This window comes from Gymnoscopelus braueri (assembly GCF_963280865.1).
Source record: "Gymnoscopelus braueri genome assembly, chromosome: 5".
NCBI classification, from domain to species: Eukaryota; Metazoa; Chordata; class Actinopteri; order Myctophiformes; family Myctophidae; genus Gymnoscopelus; species Gymnoscopelus braueri.
Window position 1 is genome coordinate 49,242,372 of NC_137606.1, and position 23,744 is coordinate 49,266,115.

The 23,744-nt window shown below is 40.5% G+C and overlaps 2 protein-coding genes across 4 annotated transcripts in view; one reads left to right on the top strand and one right to left on the bottom strand.

Moving 5' to 3' along the window:
• Window positions 1-497: 497 nt before the first annotated feature.
• On the bottom strand, window positions 498-9,288 carry drc12 (dynein regulatory complex subunit 12 homolog; the record flags this gene model as incomplete). The annotated part of the gene is made up of 4 exons (XM_080429271.1): window positions 498-626; window positions 6,777-6,907; window positions 7,727-7,819; window positions 9,228-9,288. The coding sequence occupies 4 exons, from the start codon at window positions 9,286-9,288 to the stop codon at window positions 498-500; spliced, it is 414 nt and encodes a 137-aa protein (XP_080285397.1).
• Window positions 9,289-11,401: 2,113 nt separating this feature from the next.
• The window catches only part of cbl (Cbl proto-oncogene, E3 ubiquitin protein ligase), an 81,353-nt gene continuing 69,010 nt past the window's right edge, over window positions 11,402-23,744 (top strand). For all 3 annotated transcript variants that reach the window (XM_080428957.1, XM_080428958.1, XM_080428959.1), the window contains exon 1: window positions 11,402-12,502. In XM_080428957.1, coding sequence (XP_080285083.1) covers window positions 12,356-12,502 — 147 coding nt within the window. In that variant the 5' untranslated portion in view covers window positions 11,402-12,355. The remainder of the gene's footprint in view (window positions 12,503-23,744) is intronic.

Genomic DNA, 23,744 nt, shown 5'->3' on the forward strand with positions numbered 1-23,744 from the left:
TTGGTATGAACGAATGTCTCCTTTGCCTAGCTTTTAGCCAAACACAAAGGAATCACCCTAGCGTCCACCCTAATACGAAAAATAACAGCTATTTTCACCATCCAAATAGTTAAAGGTATATCAGCGCATCAATCATCATCAATCTCAGCCTCATACTCAACAAAAAAAATAAAAATCCACATTTAACCCCGACTACGCCGTGAGGCTGGGGGAGCTTCGGCTTCTTCTGCTGTTGCTATGATGCTGTTTGTTGCTGAATAAATGAACGATTCTGAACCTGATCCGGACGTCTTCTCCTCTACTTTATTACAACCAGCGGGCCTGGTAACCCGCATCTTGGCACCTAAAATATACGACACTACATTATGAATTAACAACTTAGTAAGCCCTATTTCAGAAAATAGAGGAAATAGCAGATCTACAAGCTCATAGTGACGTGTTGTGTCCCAGACCCAAAAATGGGTCCCACAACTGACCCACTGTTTGGGAAACACTGTTTAGATGTCTAGTGTGTTGAGGGTGAATTCCACAAGCAGGTCCTTGTATTGTTGGTGGATGGACGTTCCCTGGTCCTTCCATCCCTGACCAATAACAGACAGCTGAGACGTCAGACTGTCCAGGGTGTCCTGAAGAAAACATCAATAGAGACAAAACCTCTGTTAGATTCTGAGGAGAACTTTTTAAAGGAAAACTTTGATAAAGTTGATAAAGTATATTAGTCATAGCATAGCATGTCTATAATGTCCATAACACATTATTACCAATGTTCTCTGTAGCAGTGTAGTGCACTATTGCCACCCAGTGGGTGGTAGAAGAACCACAGGTAGAGTTTCAACTGTATGTGGCTGTAGAGCAATTTGGATTCCTGCGATTTCCTTCAACTTGCTTCGCATTTGTTCTGCGTTCTGCAGCTACGTATGTCTTTGACTGTGAATATCATCGCAGTCGGGCAGAAACCTTGTATGTCCAAATCTTTACTTTTCAGGGAATAGAAAAAATAACCTGCTGTCTTCTATTGGATCCATTGAAGTTATTATTTAGTCACAAAGTCTTGTTAATATCTTTCACTGGTTAAATATGATATTTAAAAAAAAACACAGACAACCTCGACCACTTTCAACCTGGGCATTTTTGGGCATGACATTTTGGCGCACATTTTCCAAAAAAATGTAAAAGAAGAGAAAGATTCTATGATAATTGTGCGACACATTGTGAGCTTGTAGATTGGATATTTTCACTACTTTTGCGCAACACTATTAAGTATAAAATAGGGCATTCATATAAAAAAAACAAAAATACATTACAAGATTTCGGCCCGACAACGAGGATAATAAATATAATACTTCTCCAACCAACCGATGAGGACCTCATGGCCATGGGTAATGCATTCTGGTATATCAAAGCACTGTTGTTGGTAAAGGTATCTCTGATTCACCATCAGTATAGTGTTATTGCTTCAATTCTTCTACACTACACTGACCATGATGCACATCCACAAAAACGGACTAAGTTATCCTTCAACCACTTAAACCCTATATACTTAGTTGAGTCTCCCAGGGCTCCGCTCCTTTTTCTCTCTAATCTCTTTGCCAAACATACCAGATTTACGAGCTCACAACGCCTGAGCTTGTAGATCTGCTATTTTCCCTGAATGTTCACCCCCAGAATAAGGACGCTAAGGTTCATGTGGTTTAAGGCAGTGGTTCCCAAACTGGGGGGGTCCGCTTAATGTGCAACATTGTTTTCTCACTCAACAGTAAACAAACCAACATACAGTATAAGTGTATACAGAGTATCTGCACATTTCTAAAGTTACAATTTAATTACTTTATGACCTTTTCAATACCAAATTGGCCAAATATTACGTAAGAAAGAAAGAAACAATTTATCTGTGGAACCGAGTCAAACAAAATGTAATGCCTACAATTCTAAGTGCTTGTCAGGGTGTGGGGTCCCCAGTTCACTTCAAATATGATTATTTTGGGGGGTCGCGGCCTGAAATGTTTGAGAACCCTTGGTGTATGGAAGACTTTTGTCAACCATATCTCCATATATGTGTCCTCACTAATGCTCACTCTCAGATGGTACTGATTCTATCTACTTGGACTTTCATTCCTCTTCTCTCCGGTGCATACCTCCACCTTTCCAGACTCAGGACCTATTCCCTCCTCTCACTACATATTACAATGTCACCTGGTGAACACCATAGTCCACGCTGACAACTGCTTGATCTCATCTGTCAACCGGTCCATTACCAATGTGAACAATAAAGGGCTCAGGGCTGATCCTTGATGTAAGCCCACCTCCACCCATCCATCACTCCTACCACCTCAACACTGTCACACTACCCTCATATATATCCTCTCACCACTCTGACATTCCTTGCCTCTGCCACTCCTGACTTCCTCATATGATCCATTCAAAGCCGGGAACGCATCTGTGTAACCACTTTAACCATTATTTTTATACTTTGGCTATTCAAAAATACCAGATCTACTAGCTCATAGCGCATCACTTCGTGCTGCGCTACAAGCTTGTAGATCTGGTATTTTTGAAAAATCTTGAAAATGTGTGCAAATCTTTGAATATATATAGGCCTTTATATTTTTAAGCAAACATTTTTAAAGAGGTGGTGCCATGGTTTTGCACTTTTTCTGTTTTTCATGTGTCTATGAGGTTGATAGAACTTCATTAAGCCCCCTGGTGGTGTTTTTATGGTGTTTTATGTCTTCTCTGACTATTTTGAGTTTCTACCTGGAGGCTGAAACCTTGAGGGTCAAACGTGCCAATAGAAAAACAGCCCTTTAGTGACATAGTAAAAATATACCCTCCCCCTCATTATCATAACACAACAGGTGTGGGCATGAGGAGGAGGAGGGACTAGGACAGGTGGGTGGTGCTAAGGTGGTGGAGGAGGTGCTAAGGTGAGAACCAGGTATACTTAATGAACTGGAGGCGTGTCCACATAAAAACATAATTTTAACAATTTCTGTATACTTTTTTGAAAAAAATCTTCCTCCTAGTATAACCACAATACCTGATGATTATGTTTTAGGGGGGGAAAAATCACTGAAAATCACGGCACCCCGTCTTTAACTCAAATTTGCTTCTAGGGATCCCTGGAACAAAATATTTTGAGATGAGGGTCGGTGGCCAAATACATACAATTTTTAGGGTCCTTGAGTTTTTCAGAAAACTGTTAGGATTTAGAAGACATTTGTAGAATCCCCAGAAGCAAATATTTGAGTTATAAAAATGTTTGCTTAAAAGAATATACATATATTCAAAGATTTGCACAAATTTTCACCAAAAAAAAAATTTTACAAGCTCATAGCGCGGCACTGAGAGCGGCACTGAGCGCTATGAGCTTGTATATCTGCTATTTTTGAATAGCCAAAGAAATCTAAAATGACACAGATGCGTTCCCGGATTGAATGGCTTAATATCACACCTCCTCTCTCGGCTATTATGATTTCTATAGGTCCACAAAGACACAATGTTACTCTTTCTGAACATCTCTAATTCTTCATCAACACTCTCAGGTTCTACACAAACACAATTGGCCGTGTTCGGGGGAGAGAAGCCAGGTGGGGAGCTAGGGCAATCTTTTTTTGCGGTACCTGTCAGCGGGGGGTGTTGAACAGGAGGAGTAGGACGCAGGTGCTACACCCTCCCAATGGGGGCTTCTCACTGGCAGGTGAGCCAGTATAGTCCATGGGCCAGACCAGATAACGGTACCATTTGAGTGGGCAAAACCTTACCTATATTAAATTGCTTATACGGTCAAACAAGTAGCCTAAATTAATAGCCTACCCACAGGAGTAACTTTTCATATTTATTGGACATTTTGTTATTTCCCCCTATTTGCGTATTCATATTGTTTCCAGAAAAGCACACAAACTGTCAATATCATATCTAATCTTGAACCTAAGGCAACTAAAACATTTATAAAGGTAATAAAAGCAACGTGTTTGAATCTTCTTACACATTGTGTTGTTTTTAAGTAAATAAAACATTAGACCGTAAAGACAGTCATCTCTGCGTGTTTAACCCTGTAAGACCCGGATATATTTCTACTTGCAAAAAAAAAGTTTTAACCTTTCAGATGGTCTTGTAGGAGTACTTAGGAGAGGAAAATATAATGTTTTTTTATTTTTTATGTTTTGGTAAGTTTTTATGCAAATGTTTCCATATGGAAACGTTGGGTCCATCAGGTAGCAAAATTTCCTATAGGCCATTTTTAAGGATAACATGGCAAATGTGTAATTACTTCACTAAAACAACTTAAGGATTCATTTATATGGTTTATTATTTGGCCTCAGATTAATTATGAATAATATTTGGCCTCAGAACAGTATACATTATGAATAATAACACCAATAAGCCATATTTTTAAATCAATTTTATTAAAAGAACAACAAAATAAAAATCTGTACAATGTAGTAAAGGTTTGGTCAGTTGGGGCGGCTGAATGTCTGCTGGGCGGTCAGTGGGTTCACTGGGTGGTTCACTGGGTGGTTGGTTTTCTTTGGACCCCATGCCACAGTCGTCTTCATCTGACTCTTCATCAGTCTCATTGATGTCTATGTCAACATCACTCTCTCCGTTCATCACGATATCCAGAACATCCCTGGCTGAGAAGCGAGGCCCTTTCTGTTGTTGTGGCATTCTGAATGAAATAAAGACATACCATTAGTACATTTAGTAGTGCTTACACATCACTGCTTACTGCAGTGATGATGAAACAACATTTCACAAGTCATACAATACTGTCTGGCAAACCTATTTTGTGATGATGATTGCCCCTAAGTGGGCATCATTCCATTGCCCCTAAGTACCCACCACACCTTGAATGAATAAGGAATAATAATGAACAACCCCCACAACCCCCAACAAGTACCACAGTGGTCCCACTGTCCTTGTAGTATTGAAAGCAAATTAAACATACTGAGAAATAACAAGGGAATATATTGGTTAAACTATGGTTGAATATGTATTGTTTAGGGGGAGAGAGAAAGTTTGGGTGGACATTTTCTGAGGCTTACTGCTCAAAGCAAACAATTCAGTTTTTGTGAACAAAGGAACCAGCTTGTATGGTTCTGACTGTTAAAACAATGGTTACAAATATCATTGGAAATTAGAAAGTAAAGTAAAAATGCACATACTGTATAGCCTACTCTCTCTCACTGTTTCTCTCTCTCATATATATATATATATATATATATATATATATATATATATATATATATATATATATATATATATATATATATATATATATATATATATATATATAGTAATGCAAAGTGGGGGAAATACACATATAACTGTTTAAATCTATTGTGAAAACTATATATAAGGCTGAACAGTAGCAGGTGAACATTAGGCCTGCCCTTGTATTTTTTGCAACCATGAGGGCCCAACGATTCCAAAAAGACACAAGTATGAATCATGCTTTAATTTAAATTTGGGACATATATTTCACAATAATAACATATGTACATGTTCTAGACATTGTAATGTTCACCAAAATAAATATTACAGGCATATTACTTACGTTTTTGTGAGGAATATCTTCCAGAGAAAAAAGAGATGCTGTTCCAACAGAGATTTTTCAAGTTGTGATGATTCCCCGCTCTGTGGGGGGTATTTATATGCAAATATCCTGGCCAATGGCATTGTAAGACTAAACAATAGGACCCAATGAGGATTTAGAGGTGAAAAAATAACAGGAAATTTTTTTTTTTAAACATCTTTCTTTATAAAATATAATTGTTTCCAAAAGGGATCACTGGGTCTTAGAGGGTTAACCAGGCATTACGTCAACAGAAATAGCATGACAAAAACACTGTCATTGGGATTTGAAATGATTCAAAGATGCAGGGTTGACCTGAGGTTTTCACCTCAGAAAATTGTAAAGAATTATGAAAGGGAGCTAAGCCATTAGCCATTGAACTGTCTTTGCGGGCAATTCATGTAGTGAAAGAATCTTTCCATTTTCAAATAAAACCAGTCTATCCAGCTCATCAGGGAGAAGGGTAGACGTTCATACACTGCAGATTATGCCAGTCTGTGATTGATGCTGTATAAACTTACTATCATTGTTGAAATAGCAGTTTCCTACCCAGCATGATAGCAAAAAAGGGAAAAGACCTCACCAAGGCACTCTCTGGTGCCATTTTTTGACACCCAATTGTACCAAAGAGCACCTTGTTTGGGATTTTTACTCTTTGCCAGAAATAATGTGATATTTGTTCTCATTTTTTCCAGCATGATGGCAGTTTCAACCCATTCAGTGTACCGTATATACCAGTGGTTTTCAACCCTTTTCATATCAAGATACATTATTTATTCGGCATTTGAGCCACGGACCACGGATGAGATTTAGACTCTCAGACCCAAAACTTTTTTGACAAAAATATTTTGTTATGGTTGGATATGATTTCGTCCACAATTCCGTGCTGTATTGATGTTGGTACCATAGGAGAGATAACAGGCAAACGTTGATCAAAATAACAATTATTTAATTAAGTAATGCAGATGGTTAACAATTATTTAACTCTTGAGAGCCTTACGGGTCCATTTGGTTTCCTTTTACACTCTCAAGAGTTAAAGATCTATAAAGGTCCATTTGGTTACCGAGTCTCCATCATTTAGCTGGGGACCATCTAACCCCCCCCAAGGACCACTGGTGGTCCCCGGACACTGGTGGAGAACCGCTGGTATATACAGTAGAGGGAATTGAACACTAGTTTTGACTGTGTATTGTCACTTACATGCAGGATTTTCTCATAGTCAGTCTCCATGTGTTCAAGTTTGTGTTTGAGGCCACTGATTATGTCATCTTTCTCTTGTTCCGACTGCTCACGTTCTGCTTTCTCTTTCTTCAGTTCTTCCTGACACAGGGCTGAGCACACACATGCACGCGCACAAAGGTTATTGTATAACTAAAACTAAACTTAAAACTGAAGCTGTGAGAAAAAAAAGTTAATCGATATGAAAAATAAAAACAGACTTTAGAAGGGAAAAAAACTGAAAGGATATTGTGTAGCTACTAAATAAAATAGAAATATACAGACTAGTTTTAGTCTTTGTCAGTGTGGTCAAATGTGTCAACATGCAACGTGCATAATGTATTAAAAAGAAGAGAAAAGTTCAACGATCATTTTGCGACGCGTTGTGAGCTTGTAGATGGGATGTTTTCACTACTTTTGCACGACACTATTAAGTATAAAATAGGGCATTCATATAAATATATATTTTTTAAACATTACAAGGTTTCTGCCCGACAACGATGACTTCTCCAACCAAGTGATGAGGACCTCATGGCCATGGGTAATGCATTTTGGTATATCAAAGCACTGTTGGTAAAGGTATCTCTGATTCACCATCAGTATAGTGTTATTGCTTTAATGCTTCTACACTACACTGACCATGATGCACATCCACAAAAACCACAACTAAACTAAAACTAAACATTCTATTACAATAGTATTTACACTGCAACAAGCAAACCCACCTCGGAAGCTAACTGAAACTAAACTGAATTGAACTAAAATGACAAAGTACAAAAATGTAAAACTATAATAACTCTGACATACACTGTAGATGTTTAACTCTATACATACAGTACTGTACAAGTTGCGTTGCCTAAAATGTGTAACTGTATGTGTAACTAGAGACTTTAGGAGACGGATTGTCGTACAATGTGACAGGATATTCATACCTAGCTGCTGCCGTAGCTGATTGACCTCCTGGTCCAGTCTGTTGACCTTGATGGTCAGCTCTGTCTGCATGGTCTTGTACTGGCGGCCCAGATCTGTACAGTGACATTCAGTGGCTTGTTTATAGACATGCACCAAACTACAGTACACATTCAGTCCTTGAATTAATGATTAATGACCCCTGCTCACTCTTCTTGGCACTTTTGCTCATGGACTACTGGGATGTACACTGGTGTCATAATCAGAGGCCTGCTTAGACCCAATCCATACTTTGTTGTACGCAGAGCTGCGTGACGAAAATAGCAGAATATTCATCTATTTCGTACACTTTGAGTGCTGACATTTTTACCACATTCTGCATAATGACTACTTTTACTTTCAGTACTTACGTTTATTTTAATGCGAATACTTTTGTTCTGTTACTGTACTCAAGTAAATTATGAATACCTGACTTTTATTTGTAACAGAGTATTTCTACATTGTGGTATTGGCACTTTTACTTAAGTGCAAAATGTGCTTAAGTGTACTTCTTCCACCACTGACTTTTGATTGATTGATGTAGTTTATTTAGTAAGACATGAGAATAGTACATGACAGTACATAACAGTACATGGAAGTACAAATTCACAATACAAGGTCTACTAAACTGGAACTCTCATTAAGCACTAAGCTTGTTTAAGAGAACCCCATGCACACAAATCATGATGTCATATAAGAGGCAGACAGATATACACACTACTATACAGAATGTCATACAATCAGCTTTCAGGTTACTGGTATGAAGAGAGAAAAATATATATATATATACAAAAGAGGAAAATGAAGGAGGAGGGGGGGGGGTAGGGGGGGTAGGTTAAGACTTAGACAGGGGCCATTTTCGAATTGCAGCCTCCTGAAGGTGTATCTTTAGGGCAGTTTTGAAAGTGAGTAGGGTTTTACACTCCTTTACTCCTTTTGGTAGGGCATTCCACATTTTTGATGAATAGCATGAGAACGAGTTCATTCCCTTAGTTGAGCCAAATCTGGGTTGAACATGATTTGTGGAGCTGCCTCTGGTGTTATGATCGTGGACTTCACGACTGAGTACCACTTGTCAACCAGTAATGGTCCTACCAGACCACATGATCTAAATTTCTCAATAGAAGAGCAGGGAGACCAAATAGAGCCACAGCAGTTGTGTATGTCACATTATATCAACAAACAGATTGGTCAAAATAAATTTTGATTGAGTTTTACACAATCATATACAGTAGGATGTATGTATGTATGTTTGTCTTGATCACCCCGTCTCCCTTTTCTCATTCATTTTAGAGTTGCTGTTATGTTGGTGTTTTTGTTACGATATGCCACAATAAAAAGACTTATTCCTAAAAGCCACTGTGGCTTTTCATGGCAACTTCAAGCGAGCAGACACTGGGTCGGTACAATATATAGACCCATAAGTTATGAACAGAGACAGCTGTACCTGTAGATAATAAGGTTTATCTTATCTTATCTTAATACCTGAGCTAACATCCTTGTGCTGTTGTCTCTCATGCTGAAGTTTCTGGTCCAGGTCTCTCATGTGACTCCTCAGGTCAGCGCTGGCTGCTTGAGCTTTCCCTGCATCACCGCAATGTATTGCTAACAACACACACACACACACACACACACACACACACACACACACACACACACACACACACACACACACACATATATATATATACATATATATATATATATAGAGAGAGAGAGAGAGAGAGAGAGAGAGAGAGAGAGAGAGAGAGAGAGAGAGAGAGAGAGAGAGAGAGAGAGAGAGAGAGAGAGAGAGAGAGATCTGGTCAATATGATTTTAACAAGTTTAACATTTACATAGAGCAATGAATCTCAACTTTTTGATAAACAAGAGACATGACTGTCCTCTTGACTTGAGCTGTCTTTGAACTGAGCCCTGGTTTCTCTTCCATATGCATGTAGTTTTTTTGTCACACAAAATGAACAACTTTAACCCAAACAAACATGACTGCTGCTCACCCAGATGATCCTTCAGAATGGCCACATCCAGAACACTGCGCTGATACTTTGTTTCCAGTTCACTTTCACCTGCTGTGTAACAACAACAGAATTATATAATTAACTGTAACCAGTGGTGGAAAAAGTAAAACAATTTTTTACCTAAGTAAAAGTCAATACTGCAAGTCCGGAATTCAAAATGTACTTTAAAAAAAAAAGTACAAAAGTATTGGTATCAAAATGTACTTAAAGTACCACATTCAGAAAGTACTCATTATGCAGAATGTCCCATTTCAGATTTTTTGGGGGGGTAAAATGTATAAAAAATATTTTGAAAATAGCAGAGCTACTGTACAAGCTCACAAGTGTGGCATTGCAATGCATTGTGAGCTTGTAGATCGGTTATTTACAAATGGCCGAAATGTATGTAGGGCTGAAGTGGCTAATGTATGTTTTGTAATAATAATCCAATCTACAAGTAACTAGTAACTAAAGTTTTCAAATAATTATAGTGGAGTAAAAGCATAACATTTGTCTAAAAGTATTGAAAATTGGAAATACTCCAGTAATGTAAAAAATACCTAAAAACTGTACTTCAGTAAAGTATTTAGTAAATACATTGAGTTACTTTACACCACTGACTGTAACAAAATGTATTAGTCAAAAAAATGCACACAATATCACTGGTAAAACATAATTACTCTTTTCTGCGTCTTTCTTTGAAATTGTCTTCTTTAAATTATTCCCCTTTTTCTTTGGAGGCATAATGTTTTCCAGGTCAGTCAGTTACACACACTAGCTGAAAAACACCACGAAAATGAGCACAGTAGTAGCCTACACAACATACACAACACGTACACCGGCCTACAGGTGGTGGTGGTGTGTTGTTATTTTGGTTGCTAAGGGCTGACTATCCCACGCTGATCGATACTTGACTGACACCTTTAACAACCAATCACAACTTTACTGGTGCACGTTTTTTTAAAATATATATATTCACACAGACAGACACGCAAAAACGGTCCTTGTTGTCATGGCGACCAAAAGATACGACGAGCCCACCACCACCAATCAATCCATTCCATCCATCCATCTTGGCTTTCATTCATTAATATCCGACCCTGCGAGGACGTTTTATGAATGCTGCTGCAAAAAAGCGTGCACGTTCATGCGCAGACATGGACATACGCGCGCCTCATCGTCCGTCCGCGTGGACGGAGCAGAAGCAGCATTATTGTATTTTATTTACTCCACTGCGCCCTCTACAGATCTGGTCAAAGGTAATTTACATTGACCAGATCTGTAGAGGGCGCAGTAGAATAAATTAAATAATTTTCGTCTGGTGGACATATTTTATTTTCTGCCCAAAAAGTGTATTATACAGAGAGGGTGGGGTGCTGAGAGGCTTCCCACCCTTGAGAATGGACTTTTAACAATACAAAACTGCATTTGTTTTGGTGAGTAGCAAAATAGTTTTGTTTAGTTTTACTAAAGTTGGAGACCTCGCACGGTAGTGGAATGTCCGGTCTTTGAGCAGAGCAGTGCGGCTGGCAGAGCGTTAGAGCGAACTCACTATTCCAACGCACTGGACCAGGGCTAGTGGAGGAGGAGGGTCTCTGAAGGAGGGCGAGGCAAACGGAAAAGGACGTCACTCTCACACAGGAAAAGCAAAGAAAGAAGGGGCCGCCGCGCCGCGCGTACACGTCACGGCAGAGAGAGAGAGGGACAGACCAGCAAGCACGTTCAATGTTCAATTTATACAACTATTATTTATTATTCGTCCCCCCAAGACAGCGAACAGCAGCAGGAGGCGTCCGCTGATCATTCATCTGTCCTCCGCATGCAAGACGCCGAGCGTCTCTGGACTCTCCGCACAGACAGCAGCAGCAGCAGTAGGACCACTGACCAGAGGCTCGGTTCGGCTGTGTGTGTGTGTGTGTGTATGTGTGTGTGTGAGGCTGTGAGGCTGACAGAACCGCAACAGAACCAGTCAGACACCAGACCAGTCAACCCGTCAGAGATTGTGAACCCAGGCGAGAAGAGAAGAGCCAGCCAGCATCTGATCTGAGACGGACAAGAAAGGGGAACGACATTGTTGAAGGGTTGGAGGGGGTGCTTACTGCTTATTATCAGTCCACTGAGGAGGAGGACGGAGGAGGACACAGTGCAGGAGGTCTCTTCTCTGCAAGCAGAGACATGGTGTCATTGTCCTCGAACTGAGTGAGGAGGAGGACAAACTAGAGACACTATAGGTCTGCCAACCTCGGTCCCTGTGAGGCTGCAGGCTGCACCACAGCGACCCGGAGCCGGGAGGAGGGTGTAGGGTGTAGGGCGCAGGGTGTAGGGCGCAGGGTGTGAGACCAGGGCATACCGGGGTGACAGCCTCACTGCTGATGGGATCACCGCTCCGGTAGATCTCCGGTCCCTCAGGAGGAGAGGAGGGTTTAGGACTTTCACCCCACGGATCATCCGACACTCGGGACAGGGGGAGGGGGGTTGGATTGGGTCGTGGGGGTGAGGGTCCCTCCTTGTGGCCCCTTGGCCCCTATAGCAGCAGCACCCCTGCTGCTGCACCCAGTCGGGCCCTATAGTCCGGTGGTCCCCGGCCCGGTGGCACCCTGCCTGACCCAGACGTCATGGCAGGGAACCTGAAGAAAGGTGGGGGTCTGATCGGGATGATGAAGGACGCGTTCCAGCCCCATCACCACCACCTCCACGCTCACCACCAGCCCGGGGCCGTGGACAAGAAGACGGTGGAGAAGTGCTGGAAGCTGATGGACAAGGTTGGTGTGGGATGATGGATGGATGGATGGATGGATGGATGTGCTAACGTGATGCTAGCAGTGGTGGAAAGTAACTAAGTACATTTACTTAAGTACAATTTGTAGGTATTTTTTTACTTTACTGGAGACTGGAGTATTGTACGTTTCAATACTTTTACTTCTACTCCACTATTCTCAAAGGTAAATATTGTACTTTTTCTCCACTATAATTATTTGAAAACTTCAGTTAGTTACTTTGTAGATTTTGATTAATATTACAAAACCAATTCAGGCCCATATACTGTATATTTTGCCTATTTGCTTGCGATGCATTGTGAGTTTGTAGATCTACTATTTTTTATACATTTTATACATTTGAAAACTTGTGAAATTCTGCATACTTTATACTTTTGGTACTTTACTTACATTTTGATACCAATACTTTTTTTCTTTTACTCAAGTACATTTTTAATACCGAACTTTACTTGTAACGGAGTGTTTCTACAATAGGGTATTGATACTTTTACTTAAGTAAAAAATGTGAGTACTTCTTCCATCACTGACTGCTAGCAGCTCGTATGCTGGGGCAGTGGGCGCTACGCTAACAGCCAAGCTAGCTTAACAGCTAGTTAGCTTGGCTGTTAGCATACATAAAGCTGCAATCTGGCTGCCTGGTTGTCGCTTGCCGAAAAGGACTAGATCTACAAGCTGACAACGTTGTCAGCTTGTAGAGCTGTCCTTTTCGGCAAGCGTCGCCATGGCACGACGGGGTATAATAATGAGCTTGACTGACTGGCTCATGTGTTTCATGTCATTGTTGTCATTATGTTTTGTGCAAAAAGATAATGTCGCCTTTTCCATTTAAAGGCCCAATCAGTGATGCAAAAAAATGTAAACAAACTGTGACCAGACAAAGAATAGCAATGGTGAAGATGTTGTATTCCCTTTAGGTCACTGGTTTTCAAAGTGGGTTCCATGGGGTCCCCAGCCAAAATCAGTTTAATTTCACTATAACTTTTGATTGAATACTTTAGTTTATTAACATTTTGCAAAAACAAGGGACGGTGGCACAGATTTATACAAAAGAATGCTAAAAGGATAACCCAGATAAGCCCTCAGGGCTTGTTCCCATTAAGGTCCTGTGTATTCAATTTCATCAAATAGATATTAGAAGTGTGTGAGAGAAGGGTGACATCATAGGTTTCACTCTCTAAACTTTTATCTCTCCACCTGCAGTTTAGACTGGACAGTTGTAGAATGCCGGACTAAATCAAATCTAACAACTGAAATCTTCTGTTATATCGGGGTGTCCCAGGAACAACATCTTTTCAAATGAGGGTCTGTGGCCTAATGCAGTGCGTATCAATTTAGGGGTCCTTGACATGAAAACGTTTCAGAAACTACTGCCCTAGGAGGTGATGACTGAGCTCTTGATAATAGGAGACCTTCTATCAGCTATTGACAACGGATAAATAATATTAGAGCTGTACTTGCTGTATTTTGGGGGGCTTTTAATGATAGGTTAGGTTCTATTGGTAATGTTTGTAAACGTGGGAGTAAAACAGACTTTGATTCATAAAGGGGTACGACAGTTCCAAATATATTTTTCCATCTGCAAATCACACTCTTTAAGAATGTATGTGTGTGTGACCATAAACCTATTTTATATGTTAAATCAAAACAATCCCAGATTGTTTCCTTTCTTTAACAAATAATGTCAAGATTAACCCATTGAGACCTGAAGCCGATTCTACATGTCTCCTATATCTCAACAGTTTTCTGAAAAACCTATGTTTCTATATCAGTGGTGCTCAATCTTTTTCATGTCAAGGACCCCCAAAATGGTATATATTTGGCCGCGGACCCCCATCAAAATATTTTGTTCCAGAGACCCCCCAGAAGCAAAGATTTGAGTTAAAAATGTTCGCTTTAAAAATATATATATTCAAAGATTTGCACACATTTTCACGATTTTTCAAAAATAGCAGATCTACAAGCTCGTAGCGCGGCACTCGGTGCCGCGCTATGAGCTTGTATATCTGCTATTTTTTAATAGCTCAAAGTGTAAAATAATGCTTTTTAGCTCAAATCTAAAAATGACACAGTTCCAGGTCTTAATGGGTTAAGTGGAGCGGGTGTGACCAACATGCCGTCAATCTAGTGCTCCGGTGGTGCAGTGGTAAAGTAAGTGCCTGCCCACCACCGTGGAGGTTGTGGGTTCGAATCCACCGTGGTGCATCCGGCTTTGTCGAGCGTCAATTTATACGAACACAATTGGCCCGTGCTCGGGGGAGGGAAGCCGTGCGGGGGGAGGGTGATATTCGTCACTGCTGGGGCGGCACCTGTCAGCAGGGAGTGTTGGGCGGGAGGAGTAGGACGAACGCTCTACGTCCTCCCGGTGGGGTCTCCTCACTGGCAGATGAGTCGGTAGGATATAACAGCAGTGACTGACGACACAAATGTGTGTGGGGAGTAAATAATTGGCATAACGACACATTGGGGGAAAAAAGAGGGTAAAAAGAAAAAAGCTGTCCTGTTGAACTTGAAGTCAGCAGCAACTTGATGACAGTCAGTGGCCTTAACCACTTAAAGTCCTTTATACTTTGTTTGTGCAACAAATAGCTTAAATAGCTGACCTTTAAGCTCACAACGTGCTGCATCGCCTATAATGACATGCCCACAAGGGACGCCAGGTTGATAGGGGTTTAACAACTGCACTGTGCACCTGCAGAGGTATTCGCTGAAGTACTGCATTATTGAAATAACCATCAGAAATTAGACTTCCGTTGGAAACTACAGTAGAGCATTGTCGAAAAGAAGGCGGAAATGTGATCATTTAACGAGGCCTATTTGGGCCTCGTCGACACAGGAGGCTCATTACACTGCCTCACTTCTCGGAAAAAAAAACGCTGTGGCTGCTTGACCTCCAGCTTCCTGTGAGATTCACACAGCGTTATCGAAGTGACTGCGAGGACAACACGCTCTATTGTGTGCGTGTGTCTTCTGTTCCTCATTGAGGCACCACAGAGCTTAAGAGACCACGTCTCTCTCTAGTCTCTTCTTTACAACGCTATCATTCGTTAGAATCCACATTCCATGTGTATTTTTTGCACCATTAGCATCTGCGGTAGGTTGGTCAGGGCTTTCGTCACATCTGCAGTATAACATGTCATGCAAAGTAAATGCAAGAACAGAGAAGTTACACTGCATGATCAGTTCTCTTTTTGACATCGGGTGAACTTCAATATCCAACGCTTGTGTAAGGTGTCGGGTCACAGGGTAGAGATGTGTGTGTGTGTGTGTGTGTGTGTGTGTGTGTGTGTGTGTGTGTGTGTGTGCATGTGTGCATGCATACTAAAGAGCAATACTGGATGATATACCCCCCCTCCAAAAACAAACAAACATTTTAATTGTCATATAATAGCCTTAAAATTCTGATATAGCGAACATGCACAATGCATTTTGAGCTTGTAGATAGGATATGTTCTCTATTTGTTGTACAACGAACGAAGTACACGCTTATGTGGTTAAAGACTTACAAGGGCATGATGCTCAGGGCCAAAGTTCCCACATTTCCTGTTGCTACTAAAGGGGTTTTGAAAAGGGTTAGTGTGTATCGTAAGTCGTAACATATTCCTAAACTTTTTAACCTTATTTTTAATGCATCTTAGATTCCTTTTTCATTTCATTATAGTCCAGTATTATTCTTATTATTATCTTGTGCATTTTGTATAGCTGTTGTTGCACAGTCTTGCAGACCATGTCACGGCAACATTTCGCTGCTTGTACCTGTATGAGTGAGTGACAAATAAACCCCTCTTGATTCTTGATTCAAAGTAGACTATTGTTTCTCAGACATTTTAAAATAGAAGTGAAAGTTACGCCCAGAGTTGAAAGGAAAACCACAGCGCAGCATAGGTCACTACCTGTAGTAATGGATCTAAACACCTCCCACGCAAGTTAAACGTTCAGTCTCGGTAGATTACAGAACAAGGGCCTCACTAATTCCCCTCTCAAAAGAAACCTACTGCCCCTAATTTAGCAATGGTTTGGTACACCTACATCTGTGTTCGGTTACTTCGGTAACATTTGAAATAAAACTGGTGGTGTTGAGTTAGTTAAAAACCACATACGTGATGCTCTTACTCAAGCTTGGTTAACAATTCCACTGCCTGGGGCTGCTTGAAGTTTAAACATTAGTTTAAAAGTATTATGTCGCCATGGATCCCCAAGCATGAGGCTGGTTTGTAATGCAGCAATCAAAGCCCTGTTCCCATAATGCCACAGTGACATCACACAGTATGTTTATACCCCATTTGTATTGAATTCTGATCAAACAAAGATTCTTATTAGCAAGACGGTTTCTGGTTTTCCCTTCACTGATTAATCCTTATAAGCAGTCAGAGTAATCCTGACTTAAAAGTGGCCTTATGTTTCAAGTCAGAACCCAGTACCGTAGTAGCATATACAGAAATAGCAGATCGGCTATTTTTTCTATTCGTCGTAAGTATCTAGTGCTTATGAAAACAAATTTTTACTGTCAAAAGTTGTATGTTTGGCTGCAATCTACCTTTGGATGCCATGTTAATGCAATAATGTTATTAACATACGGCATACAAATATTTAGTCTAGGTTTGTGTGCTCATTTTCCCCATTTTGATTGTGCAGAGAGCTGATTAAAACTGAAGTCAGAAACGAGGAAGCACAACACTCTAATTGGCCGCTTGGAACCAATGAGCCGGTGGTTAACATGTTTTGCAACAAAAAACTATCTGTCATCATTTCACCGGAGTTTTCTTCGGTTGCTGGGCTCCATAGATTATGAATAGATTCCGACAGCAATATTTCTTGTGAGCCCATGCACACAGTTAGGGTTTTTATTTCAGCATCAGTGGAATGGGGTTGGCTGGGGTTGAATGTGGACTCGGTAGTATGTTTCTGTTAAGCCCTTAGGTTAGAGAAAGAGAAGGTTAGGGAGAGAAAAGCAATGGAATGCAGCTTAGCTTGGAGGCCATCGTCATTTTACCCTTAGACAAGCTGTCGCAGCCTTGATTGACCTGTTCATGCATGTTTGTCAGAGACATTAACCCATTAAGACCTGAAACTGTGCCATTTTTTGATTTTTAGCTAAAAAGCATTATTTTACACTTTGGGCTATTCAAAAATAGCAGATATACAAGCTCATAGCACGGCACCGAGTGCCGCGCTACGAGCTTGTAGATCTGCTATTTTAGAAAATTTGTGAAAATGTGTGCAAATCTTTGAATATATATATTTTTAAAGCGAACATTTTTAACTCATATCTTTGCTTCTGGGGGTCCCTGGAAGAAAATATTTTGATGGGGGTCCCCGGCCAAATACATATAATTTTGGGGGTCCTTCACATGAAAGCACCACTGATATAGAAACATACGTTTTTCAGAAAACAGTTGAGATTTAGGAGACATGTAGAATCGGCTTCAGGTCTCAATGGGTTAACATGATTGCAGATACCGAAGTTTCAAATAAGTGAAATAATGGCCGATATATCGGTTTGGCCATCTCTCTGAAAGACGGTCAGAGGAAGGTGTATAATGTTTGCGTAAGTGTGAGAGTTTGAGAGAGCAGTTGTTGCAACTGAGGTGATGTACAAAGCTTGCTTCCTGATCCTTCTAGTGGTATAGCCCTTGGCAACGTGTTATCTAGTCTCTAACAACGCTGGTAGACCTGGGCTTTGGAGGTCTGGGAAAGGAGTGGGGGATGATGATGATGATGGAGTCATGTGATACTGTAGGGTTGCTGTATTGTTGTAGGTAGGTTGAAGTGTAGTCCTATCTGTGACCTCGCCCTTCGCTGTAGCTCCGGGACTCGGTCACGTAGCATTGTTCATCCAGCATTGTGGGGATCTGGCTGAATGGTAACATTTTGGTTCCATGGTTCAACGTTTAACCCATTGAGACCTGAAGCCGATTCTACATGTCTCCTAAATCTCAACAGTATTCTGAAAAACGTATGTTTCTATATCAGTGGTGCTCAAACTTTTTCATGTCCAGGACCCCCAAAATTATATGCATTTGGCCGCGGACCCCCATCAAAATATTTTTTTCCAGGGACCCCCCAGAAGCAAATATTTGAGTTAAAAATGTTCGCTTTGAAAAAATATATAATCAAAGATTTGCACACATTTTCACGATTTTTCAAAAATAGCAGATCTCCAAGCTCGTAGCGTGGCACTCGGTGCCGCGCTATGAGCTTGTATATCTGCTATTTTTGAATAGCCCAAAATGTAAAATAATGCTTTTTAGCTCAAATCTAAAAATGACACAGTTCCAGGTCTTAATGGGTTAATAAGCAAAAAATGTTTTCCTACAGATGTCTTTAGTAAATAATCTGCTTTGAAACAACCTTTCTAAATCAGGTTTTCTGACTGGCGTGCGTTCCCAATTAGCGGCGATTTTAAAAGGTTATTTCACTCCCGTCTTTACTAAAGACATGTTTGGAAATGGGTAAAAAATAAAACGTTTGGCCTGCATGCCCCCCCCCCCCCCCCCATGGAGCTACAGTGAAGGGGAAGGTTTCAGATGAAGTTACGGTGAAGGGTTAGGTCACTAGATGGGGCTCATTGAAATTCAGCTCCAGAGCAGAGGTGGCGGTCTCTGCCCCATCAGAATCAGAATCAGAATCAGAATCAGAATCAGTTTTATTGTCACATCACAGGTTTACAAGGTAAAGAAGTGGGTGAAATTCGTTTTTGTACATCGTTCACATCGCATCACCTTCTCTCTCCTTCATCCTGTTTGTCGCCTACTCACTTTATTATAATATTACCTCAGATTAATAATATAGCACTTTTCTAAGTACTCAGTTTCTTTAAAGTAGAGTAAAAACAGTGAAGACGAGTAGTGGGTTAGCTGAGGAATGCAATTCTGAAGAGTTGGGTGTTTTTTTTAAGGCGGTTTTGAAGTATGGGAGGGGGTGGGGCCCTCTTTGATGTGGTTCCGTTTACATTTTTGAAAAAGACAACACCACAGTAACAAAGTCAACACTTATGCATTGTTAGTAAAATGTACGGTATAAGGCTAATGGTCCCGTATAAGGCTATATTATTATAAGGCTATATCATTGTGAAACATGCAACTTATGTCAAACATTTTGTTTGGTCATTCTGTTGCGCCTTGACTTAGACTTCTCACATCACACAACTTTGTACATCCCATCACCACATCCACCAGACTCACAGACTAGACACACAATGATATCATAGAGGCCATTATTACATTGCATTTGACATGACACCACAATGAGCAATAAAGGCATTAGACATGCGATGCAATCATCTTTTTTAACAAAAAGATCATCATCAATAATTGTAATTTGGTTTGGACATGTGCGGAGGGGTGATGATGCCTATTTTGGGAAGAAGGATGCTGAAGATGGAGCTGCCAGGCAAGAGGAGAAAGAGGAAGGTCAAATAGGAGGTTTACGGATGCGGTGAAAGAGGACATACAGGTGGCTGGTGTGACCGAGGAAGATGCGGAGGACAGGAACAGATGGAAACAAGATGATGTGTTGACCCGTAACAGGAATTAGCCGGGAAAAAAAGAAGAACATTACGATATTGAAATTGGCATGCACGTAAATCTACTGTATCATCTCTTTCTTATGCGTCACACTATAGGATTACGATGAACTTGCCTGGTAGAAAAATTAACCAGCATGCTTTTCCTCCCATCTTAGCAGTCCAACACACCCCCCCATACAACAGGTTGTCTTCGTCGCCGCGTCAGAAGTCAGTCGCCTGGATTCCACTGGGTGCGGTAGCACTGAATTCCAGCCATGACGCTGCAGCTGATAGCGGCCCGGCCACCTGAGACAATGCTTGTGATCCACCAGACATGTTTCATATTGTTGCTGTCGGCCACAAACCTCTTATCTCCATATTTAAACTTTTCGTGTTTTTTTTGGTAAATTAACGCCCTACTTGATCACACTACAGCGGCACTCAAAAGTAGCAGATCTGCATGCTCGAAGCGAGGCGTGAAGCGGCGCTTTTCTAGCTGGTCGATCTTCTACTTTTGCTGTTTTTGAATTTGAATTCCTGAAAAGTAACAGTTTTGGACATATGAGTTTTCCACAGAGACGATATGCATCACAAAAGCGGTTCTCCTCTCCACACTTCATTCTTGTAGACTTGTCTCTCTCTGCTATTGTGGTTGAGCCTCGCACGTGACCATCCAAGATAAATATCTAAACATGTTTGATAATTATCGGGCTGTCTGTGAGCAGATCGGGACGTTTAAAGGTTGGGCAACAAATAAGGGACAACTTCAGATATTTACATAATTGTCCATATCTAAACAACAATATCAGTTTAGTTTTTCATATAATTCTATGGAAATTACTGTAAAAGGTGACTACATGTAGCTAAATGGAATTGCACAGTGATTACATCATGAGTGGAGGAAGACACCAGTTGTACTGTACTTACTGTTTAATTATACAGTATGTCTAGTATACAAAACCAGATATATTTGCAATGCTCTGGAAGCCTGAGTGTCTACTGTAAAAGGTTACAAAATCTCTCCAATTATCCTGTAGTGTGTAGCCCAGCTGAAGGGTTCTAGCCTCAGTGTTGACCTGCATTGACCTTCTCTCTAGTATTTCATGGAAGGGACACATTCCCTGATTAATTTGTCGCCTCTTCATTGTGTCATACCTTTTATTGGCATTAGCATGCATCACATGTTATTTTTGGTGAGTCACCAAACATAGAAAAGGGAAAGGGCAACCTAGAGCGGCGCATAGTTGAGCCACGTGACTCATCGCTGACCATCAAACACCAGTGCGATATTGAGTTGGAGAACTCATGGAAAGTTCTCAGTCGCCAGTCCTCACGACTGATTTCAGTCATTTGGATTCCATAGAAGTCAGCATGTCTTCTATGGAAGCATGTTGCACAGCGAAAACAGCCAATCGCAGATTCATTGAGAGCTTGTAGATAGGCTGTTTTCGGTTATTATTTTCAGCATTTGTCGTGGTCAAGCTAGCAATATGTTCAGAAGTATTTTCCGTAAAATCTTAATAGTTTCGGATATTTCATACTTTTGTATAAAAGCAAAGGTTAAAGCCTCATTCTGTGACTTCTTCACCTGGTTGGCAGCAGTGATGTAGAACAGCAGGAACAACTGTTACAAAAACATCATCATGTTACATATTGTGTTAATTGTTTAGGAATCCACGCTAATGTGGGGGGGGGGGGGGGGGGGCTCCTTCTCATACAGTTTCACAATGCACATTGCACATTGTCCGACTTGTTCATACTAACATTTTTAGTCGTGAGATTTAATTTAGCTTTAACCCATGAGATCTACTGAAGTTTCATGGTGTTGTGATGATGCAGTGACATGACATTAAGAGGTCTAACCATCAGCCAGTATTAGACATTAGGATATGAAAAAAGTTTGTTGGATAATCAGATAATGTTGCATTGATTTACCAAGCGTGTCGATGGTTTCCAAAAAAGGAGAGGCAAGGAACTATTTTAACCTGGCATCCCTGTTTTGAGCATTATAGACAAAAAATATTGTGCACATGAGATGAGGACACAAACCTAGACTAAATGTTTGTATATCCTACACAGTTAATAACATTATACTTATAGCATAATAACATGGCATTCAAAGGTGGATTGCAGCCAAAGAAACTTTCTACAGTGCAGAATTTCCACTCAAGCACTACATACTGTAGATACTTCATAGTACAGCGAATAGCTAAAAGCTTTTCTACAAGCTCACAGCATGTTGCGATGTGATGCGTTCTGTGAGCTTGTAGATCTGCTATTTTTGGGGGGGAAAAGTGTAAAGTATAAAATGGGCTTAAGTGGTTATGTCCTGTCCTATATTTTCCTAATGTCCTTCCTGTTATATTAAACTCTGGCACACAATTGGACTGTAGTTGACTTGGCCTAAAAGAATGTGACATGTTTGTTCGCTTGAAAGACTTTCTAAGTACCCGGGAGTTTTAGAGAAACACTTATTCAAGAGAGGACATGGGAGTCAGATTAGGTCGCGAGCTGAATTTAATTGAATTTGAGTTTTATGTCACTGTTACTGCATTACTCCCATTACTTGCTCCCGATTTGGCTGTAAGCATCATGTGTGTTCTGGGCTGTGTTCTGCTATCATTTTTAATGGTCAACCGGTCAGCTCAGGCAAAAGAAGTGGCAGTTAAGGCCAGATGGGTCAGGAGGAGTAGTACTGGTTGATCATTACTGAAGATGGGACAAAAATATTACACACACACACACACACACACACACACACACACACACACACACACACACACACACACACACACACACACACACACACACACACACACACACACACACACACACACACACACACACACTCTATCTGAACAATTACACATAAAGTAGATCTCTGTCTCAGTTGGCTTTAATTCAAGCATGTAGTTGGTTTATAAAAAACACCCAAGTTCCCAGACCCAGGCAGTATCACAGCATTGGTATTGGCTGCTCTGACTTTGCATGTGTTAATCTGATGAAATGTCAGTATGTTCATTCATTACAGTGGTGTTGATCATTGACACAAGTCAGGCTAGTTTTATGCTCTGTGAGTTTAAGAGGTCATGGAGTCTGTTGTCTGTTTTGTATAGCTAAGCACACTTTTTTTTCCTATTCTGTTCAGTGCATTTGAACCAGGTGCGTAAGCACTTAAGCCCTATATAGGTTATCGTATGACAAATATAAACTATAGCAACAGCAGTGGGAGGAATTAATTGATATAACGACCACATTGGGGAGAAATGAGGGGTATTTTTGGCGAAACAATTTGCCGATCTACAGCATAATACAAGGTCACAAAGCGCCACTTTGCGACACGTTGAGAGCTTAAAGATATATTGGCTTAATTTGGCTATTTTGGATATTTTCAAAAATGAAAAAGATATTCACTTATAATGACTGGATGGATGTTTAAAGGTGCCTACCTACAGTTTCACAGTCAGATTTGACGTACATCCTTCAGTAAAAAAGGGTCTCTGTTCAAGACAGAAGCAGTGGTTTTGAGCTCTTTCCAGGAGATTTGAATAAGGAAGTTGAAACATTCTCTATAAACACACTCCACAAAACAAAATGTGACCTAATGAATAAGGAAACGATTCCTCCTGTCAACATTCTTGTGTGCAGTTATGAACAGACAATGGATACAATAAGTGAATTAAGACAAAAAGACAAGAGATGACTGACAGCCTGGAAATGAAT